The following is an 8188-nucleotide window of genomic DNA, read 5'->3' as shown; positions in this document are numbered from 1 at the left end:
TTCACTAAAGCTCTGCACTCTCCTTTATTTAACTCTTTTTTTACTAGATTAGGCATACTGAATGTTCACCTTCCCAACTTGAGAGGGGGTATTAACCATATAGATAAAAATAACTGATTTATTTTATCAGTTAGTTAACCATAGTTAAGTTAACTATAGGGGTTATGGGTATATAAGTAGGTTATAATGTATTTACGAAAATTCATTCATTCAAGAACAATTTGTATTCTTTCTCTCAGTTAATATTCATCTCAAATATTCTTCTTCCTCTGTATCTTCTTCTTCTTCTTCTTTTATCAACATGACAGCCTCCATTTGTTGAGTTAATTGCAGGACATGGTAATATGGGTCTATGGTATGCACGCTTCAAGCCTAGTGGGCAAAAGCGTGTGGAGGTGTGTTAGATATTAATATGAAATGGACCTTGAACTATCAACTTAAGCTTTTAGTTCGAATGGTTCCATAACAAGAACAATCTTAAAATCAAACTTCAAATAGCTATGTAACTAAAGATAGCAAGTACATGAGAGTAATATCCATACACGTTACATGTATTTTTTAAACCTCATTTCTATCTCAAACCTTTTTACATAGGTTTCGTGTGACCTAGTAGAATCGGTAACCGAAATTCGTACCTATTGACATCCCTATTTGGAAGTTGATTTTCTTGGCAACCGAAAGTGATTTTGCCCCGGATCGAACTTTAATTTCTCGAGGATTTTGTGTTATCTAGCTTCGGGCTCTTGAGAACCGAAGATTTTACAAGTTTGTTTGTGTTGTAATTAAGGGTTGCAAGCCAGAAAATTGTCCAATATCATGGCCTTGTACAGGTAACATCTCCTTTTCCAGACCCACTGCAAATTCCTCCTGACGATTTCCACCACTCTCTATATAATCTGCTATCTGCAACCATAATTTCATTCAAACTGAGTATTATTTTTAGAACCTAAAATAACAAAAGATGATGCACATATACTCACATGACTGCCAAGAGCCATTCCACTCAGGGCTGCCGACTCTACATTAGAACCTAGCAACCAATCTCCACATATACCAGCCCTCCCTTTTGGATCAAATATACACGGAATTCCACTAGTATTCCTTGGCAATGCTGCACCCCTGCATCCAAAGGGGTGTGTGTCAATTATCGGATTAGTCTCGTGTTTGTGTTTGTGTTTGTGTTGTCTCACTCTACATTCATGCCTATAACAAAACTGAATTCTGTTACCATAGTTGAACTCGAGTATAACAAGGCGGTTGAATTGATCCTTTTGCTACTCCAAGTGCGGCTTCCACACCCTCCAACATTTCTCTCTTCACCTTCTCTGCTGTTACATTTGGAATGTTCTCCTAAAAGATGATACTTCGATTCCTTTAATTTTCGTTTTAAAATGAATTTCCGAGTTATAAATTAGTTGAGACAAACCTGTGGAACCTTGTTCCTCTTTCCAAAGGCTGCAGTGCTGAAGAAAGTCCAACAATGAGGACTGTTGTTACTCTTGGATAAAAGCTTCATAGAGTTGTTCCCCATCCATGAAACAGAATCAACACCTTTCACAAAGGCTCCTTCAAATGCACTTGGGGTAGGAAGGGGATCATCAAATGCTGCAAGGAGGGCCCATATAGAGCTCAATTCTAGCCTCTACAACACCCCCCGATTCAAATCCGATAAGTAGAATTTAATGAAAATGAATCTATAAAGTTTAGGCATACCTTCATTTGCCTTGCAATTAGTGGCAATCCTGATGAAGCAAGCAACTGGTTTGCGCATTTGCCTACCATTTAGAAAAAGAAGCCAATATTCAACATTAAATCAACGGTCAGGTTACGGTATAATTGGTAACATGCTTTAAATTAACTTTAGAAACATTAGGAATTATAGAATCCCACCTCGACAAACAAGTATTCCGAAACCGAAAGTATATTCTTGCCTTCCCCTAACCAATAGGAAACCAGTACATATAGAATCTTCTACAACTATTTCTACAGGTATGCTGCTTTTCAGTTCCTTTATGTTCTCAAGAATCTCAATATTCAGTCAGTATGCAATTCTTTTGACTAGTCACTGTTTGACATACAATAATTTACAGATGATGCCAATAACTTCTAGCTACTTAAAACTCTAGAGTCTGATTGTTCCGCACTTGGAGAAAACATTTTGGGTTTATTCTCCAATCCATCCATAACTATGAAAGTTATTCATGCAAAATGTTAGCAACAATGTCACAAAATCAATCTGAAAAACTGATATGTGAAAAAAGGATACAAGTGTAAGCAATTATTACTACATGAAAATGAAAAGGGAGCCAGCAAGACTTGTCTAATTAGTTTGTCACCACTTTCGACGCCATGAAGTTGAATAAATGCAACGGTTTTATCTAGACCTCTCCCCAATAGAGATATTTTAGGTAACCTATCTTCATATAGACGATGTCAATAGCTTCAAAATTTCAGCTAAATCAAGTAATAAAATCCTTGTAGCCAGGAAATTATGGCCTATTGTTTGCAAATGTGGAGCAATATATTCTATTAACATGATGAAAACCAGTTTTAGCATTATCTTGAGTGATACAGATTGGATCAAATAAAATGCAGAAAAATCAGTGAAAGAAGCATCGAATTACCATTATGTGCTATAACAATGACATCAAACTGTCCACAAGGCTTGCCATTCTCACTCAAGTGCCACATCCCATTAAATGGCTCAATTTTACTTACCCAACAAGGTCTTACAACATTGACCAGGCGAGCCTGCAAAAGCATCTAGAATCTGTTACAATTTGACGTAATTGATGCCATAAATATAAAGGATAACAAAAACTAGCTAGACTAGACCTTTCCTGTTTCCTAATCCAAGATTAAAAAAAAAGGACGGCCCGGTCGCACTTCGCGTCCCCGCTGAGCGAGGGTCCGGGGAGGGGTCCCACCACAAGGGTGTACTGGGGGGCAAGCCTTCCCCTGCCAATTTATTTTGGCAAGAGGCCGCTCCTAAGACTCGAACCCGTGACCTCTTGGTCACACGACAACAACGTTTACCGTTGTACAATAACTTAGCACGAAGCATGAACATATATTATATAATATCTCCAGTTAGTTCCTGATAATCAATTCTGTTTATACGAAAACCAGCAGCAGACATCACCATTTCACAGAACACACATGCCAACAATGAAACTGACGTCATTAACTTTGGTCTATTAATGATTTGTGCATCATTGCTAGGGTACATTGGGAATAAATGCTATATCTGCATCTTTATAGTGAACTCTTTATAGTGTTCAGTGATTTCTTCAACTCTTTAGACCACTCAACTGGAGGAAGCTCAGTAACTGTCCGAGAAAACAGCAAAAAAAGAGTAATCACCTGAGACAATAGTGAATCAGCAAAAGGACGCATTCCATTGACACCAATATATTTTGGAGTTGAAGAAGATAGTGGAACAAATTTGCCACCCATTTCAAGCTCTCCAATTGTACCTTGCCATTGCTGAATCAAACCTTTCTCCAACCAACCATCTACTAACTCTGCAAACTGAGGATTACTCACTGTAAAGTATTGGGCTGCATGATCGAATATCAGTTGCTGAGGATCAACTATTCTAGTTCCCATTCTTCCACCCAAACCATGGATCCCCTGCATTAGCATATCGTTTCGAGTAAGCTTCATTATTTACCTATATTATAATAGAGATTGTTAATTGCTCCCTGATTACCCACCCGAAAGATATATGGTAATAGACCTAATCTCTCAAGGATCCATCCATCAGTAAGTGCTTGAATAACAGTGAAGTTCAGTCCAAAGAGATGTTCATTTCAGGAAATTTGCATTCAGAATTGAAATGATTGTTCACCCAAGTAAACAAGTTTTTAAGTTTCTGCAAGGAAAAACCACATGATGTTTGAAATTTGTTGCTTAGAGATGGTTCAATTATTAGCACTCCATTAATTAGTCATCCAGAAAAACTTAATGAAATTCAATTTTCGTTGAGCTCTTGGATAAAAAGGAATCAAACAACATTATTTCATAAGCATATTTTAGTACCAAAAGATTTTATTCCATAAATTAGCAGTTGATCCTATGAGATCTACCAATTATCATCAACAAAAAGAAAATGTGGAAGTCCAAAATGAAAGAACTGACCAACCGTGTCGAAAACTGTGGACTTAACCCCTCTTTTCTCCAAGTTGAGAGCACAGAGCAGACCGGCGATTCCTCCTCCAATAATTCCGACATGTGGATCAGCGGAGAAAGGAACAGAGAAGGTAACCTGTTCTTGGTTGAATGTTTTCTTGAGAATGGACCTCCTGGAGGTGCCATATGATGATCTTCTGCGATATTTGGGTGAGGGTTTACGAGCGTCCATGGAGGCTCTGTTGTTGATGGGTTTGGAAGTGTAAGTTAGGGTTAAGGTTTTGGAAGAGGAATTAAAGAAATGTTCAGGCTGAGTTTTGAGAGGTTGAAGGGTGAAAGAAGAAAGAGAGGAAAGGGAAGAGATGGAGTGAAGGAAGAAGAAGCTGCTCATCTTTTTTGGAAGCGAGAAGCTCAGAAAGAAAGAAGTGAAATAACGGTCGCTTATCCTTTTTGTTTCTGAAAAGATTAATTTCATAGATAGATAGGCCTATGAGTAAAAGAAAGGGCTAAATACATTAATATCATAATTAAATACAAAATTATAACCAAGTAATATCATCAAACTTTTTTTTGTTCGAAACATGTAATATCACCAAACTTAATTCTTAATATGAAATTATTCTTTATATATTATGATTTAACACCAAAATTTAAAAATTCTAGACTCCAATTCATAAATCATAAACCTAGAAAATATATTTTAGATTTCTAATTTATAAATTCTAATCCTTAAAATATATTAAAAGTACTAATGTTACTGGTTTGATATAATATAAAATTATGACTTGACATATTTGTAAATAGTTTTTAAAAGATGAATTTCTGTGTAATTTTCTCTAAAAGAAAGGCTTAATACATCATTTGGTCCCTCAACTTATTCAAAAAGCTTGATTAGTCTTCTGAATTTTCAAAGTGTTCCGATAATCCTTTGTACTTGAATAAATATTCAGTTAGCCTCCTGAACTTGCGTAAAATGTAATCAATTAATCACTCGTAGGGATGGCAACCGGTAGGGTACCCGCGGGTAGTGCCAATCTCAAACCCTTATCTGTTTATTTTTTAATTACCTGTACCCGTCCCATTATCCTAACGAGTATATTTTTTTGCATCTCATAACCTTCCCATTTAATTCGCGGGTACCCACGGGTACCCTTACCCGTTAAAAATCAATAAATAATAAAAAATATTACAAATTTAACAAAGTATAAATTTAATAAATCATTTATCTAAAAATTGAACAAATTGAACCTTAATCAATAAGAATAAATAGCTTAGTGGTATCACTCAATGGTTGAAAAACAAAAGGTTGGGGTTTAAAATCTCAAATATTACATCTAAAAAACAATAATTTTTTTAATATATAAAAAAATTATGACGGATTACGGATACCGGGTACCCTGGAGGTATTCCCATACATGTCCCATTACCCTAACGGGTAACTATTTTGATCTCATACTCTTCCCATACCCTTTTATACAGGGTACGAGTAGTCCCATTAGGGTCGGGTAGTGTCGGGTACCCACGGGTACACTACCCGTTGCCATCCCTAATCACTCGGTCGTAAAAAAGTAAGTTAAATGCGGAAGATGTATTCCACGCATCTTAGAATGTTATTACATAATTCAAAAATAGATTAAAAATGAAGTTATTGCTTGCTCAACTATACAACTTGTCTTTTCTAATATTAGAATCGTACAGTCCGATTTTGGTCGTTTTACTTTTCTAAGACTCGTGGAATACATCTTCTGCATTTAACTTACTCTTTTACGACCGAGTGATTAATCGATTACATTTTATGCAAGTTCAGGGGGCTAACTGAATATTTTATGCAAGTTCAGAGAGCTATTGGAACATTTTGAAAGTTCAGGAGGCCAATCAAATTTTTTGGACAAATTCAAGAGCCAAATGATATATTAAGTTAGGATTAAAAGCTTGTATCAAAATGTTGTCATTTGTTTTAATTATAACACGTAAAGCTAACCATGTGAAACTGAAATAATAATAATATAATTATTTGAATTCAAATAGCAAAAATTAAAATAACAAGTTTATAAAAAATAATAATAATTCTAATAATAATAATAAAAAATAATTATAGTAATAATAAATTATTGAATTAGTGTGATTACTGAAATTTAATTGAATGTTATTGAATTCAACTTAAATTATTGATACTGAAATTAATTGATAAACAACAGGGCCTAGTTTGGGTCTTTTACATGAAATTCATATATAATAATATTTATTATTTAGTCAATATTGATAATTTAATTAATATAATATCAAAAGTATAAGTTTTATTTGATAAATGTCAAACCTTTATAACTGCTTTAGTGGATGAAGTTATAGTGGGAAGACTTAATTGATAATTTTAATTGACAAAGTTATAAATAATTTTAAAGGTTGAATTTCCATGTAATTTTCACATTTGTGAAATGGGAAATTTACATATCAAAACACTTACTATGGAAGGTGGGCTGGACGGACTAACAGCCCATGAATAGATCTGGTAGCCACCCTAGCAGACGGGATGCTGTCCATGAAGAGTCACCTGCTTATCCTATATTTCAAACTCAATGGTACTTTGGCCTTTTTTTCCCTCTTTTTTTTTTTTTTTTTTGACAAATTTAATATTCATAAAAACAGAAAATAATTTTAGTTAAAACTTCCTAAAACTACATTGGGTTAGGTGAAGATTTTTATTTTCTAATTCCATGAACATGAAGCAATTCTTGGTACAACTTCAACATATTCTTAAATTAAGCAACCAAATAAAACCAAACCATTATCCAATAAAAAATTAAAATTCGTCATGGGCAATGTTTAGTTGGTTTGATGATGACAAGACGCTAACAAATTTGAACCGAATTGATAACCAAATCAAGAGTTCTTCAAATGCATATTTTAATTGTCCATATATATGATGCTTATTAAATTGAGTATTTTTTATTAGAGGTAATCGTATAAATATCAATTTCATCGATACAATTCAGGGCCTACAATGTGGCAAGTGTCCCATTGTCACCATTGTCACCAATTGTAAATCCATCTCGGATTGTAAAAAGCTATAATCAAATCTTCTGATTCAAGGGTTCTTTTTCATTAAAAATTATAGAGTTGCAGATAAAGCAGTATTTCGAATGGAGATTTGTCTCAACAAGAATGGAGAACCCCCATTTATTATCCCGTAGGATGGGATGTTAAACAATTCTCCAAAGGCGAGAACAAAAACAAGAACCGAGACCTCTATCCCCACCCCACAAGGATCTCTTCCTCGTCTCCACCATATATCCCCACCGATTCCTAATAGAGATTTTTAAAATAATATATTTATATGAAATTTATTTGAATAATTCTTATTTTTATAATTAATAGATTGATATATTACTTATTAGTCTTGGACCAAATGGTCAAAAATTCGAGTCCTAACAACCTTATTTATTTGTGGAATTAAAAATACATGGCAAGATGAGTCTTTGTATTGGATCTTAACTATTAGTTCGGATTTTTAGTTCAATCGGTTTCATGACATGTATTATACGGCAAAATTTTAAATTTCATTAAAAAAAATGATATATAGAATTTGAGTAATAGAAAATGAATCCTACTTGCTAATGGAGAGAAAAACTTTTTCCATTGGGAACAAGCATGAGAATTCTCCTTCTAGACGGGGGATGAGGAAAACAGTTTCAACCCCCACTCTGTTTGCAACCTACAAGAAACATATAAAAAAATGTCAAAACAACTAACAATATTTGACACGTTATTATGTTAAGCTAAAGATGCTATTTCGATACAAGTTAACAATTCAAAATATCATATCATCAAAAATCCAACATATAAAAATTTCATATTAGCAAAATCAACATATCATATCTGTTTGTATCCAATTTTCGGATCTACTAAATGTTTAAAATTTCAAAATAGTTGCTTTTAACATAAAAAAAAATCGATTAACATCTTCTACATGAAAGCAACCGCAAACAGGACCAAACAGGTCCTAACTAACACAATTTGAACTCTACAAAAATAAATATATGGCCTCTTACAAGTTAAA

The 8188-nt window shown here is 34.1% G+C and overlaps 1 protein-coding gene across 2 annotated transcripts; it reads right to left on the bottom strand.

The window, feature by feature from the left end:
* Nucleotides 1–475: 475 nt before the first annotated feature.
* LOC136207065 (uncharacterized) lies at nt 476–4594 on the bottom strand. 2 transcript variants are annotated; one of them, XM_065998328.1, is made up of 8 exons: nt 4145–4594; nt 3364–3633; nt 2625–2751; nt 1714–1775; nt 1427–1642; nt 1229–1350; nt 981–1119; nt 476–903 (listed from the first exon to the last, which is right to left on the bottom strand). In XM_065998328.1, exons 1-8 carry the CDS (start codon nt 4520–4522, stop codon nt 760–762), a joined length of 1458 nt encoding a protein of 485 aa, XP_065854400.1. In that variant the 5' UTR covers nt 4523–4594; the 3' UTR covers nt 476–759. The 2 variants fall into 2 exon arrangements, with proteins under 2 accessions (XP_065854400.1, XP_065854401.1); XM_065998329.1 differs by having other exon boundaries at nt 4141–4457.
* Between the last annotated feature and the right edge of the window lie 3594 nt (nt 4595–8188).

This window comes from Euphorbia lathyris, chromosome 9 (genome assembly GCF_963576675.1).
Source record: "Euphorbia lathyris chromosome 9, ddEupLath1.1, whole genome shotgun sequence".
Classification (NCBI taxonomy): Eukaryota; Viridiplantae; Streptophyta; class Magnoliopsida; order Malpighiales; family Euphorbiaceae; genus Euphorbia; species Euphorbia lathyris.
Note: the sequence above shows the minus strand (reverse complement) of the source record. Positions and strands in the feature narration are given on the sequence as shown.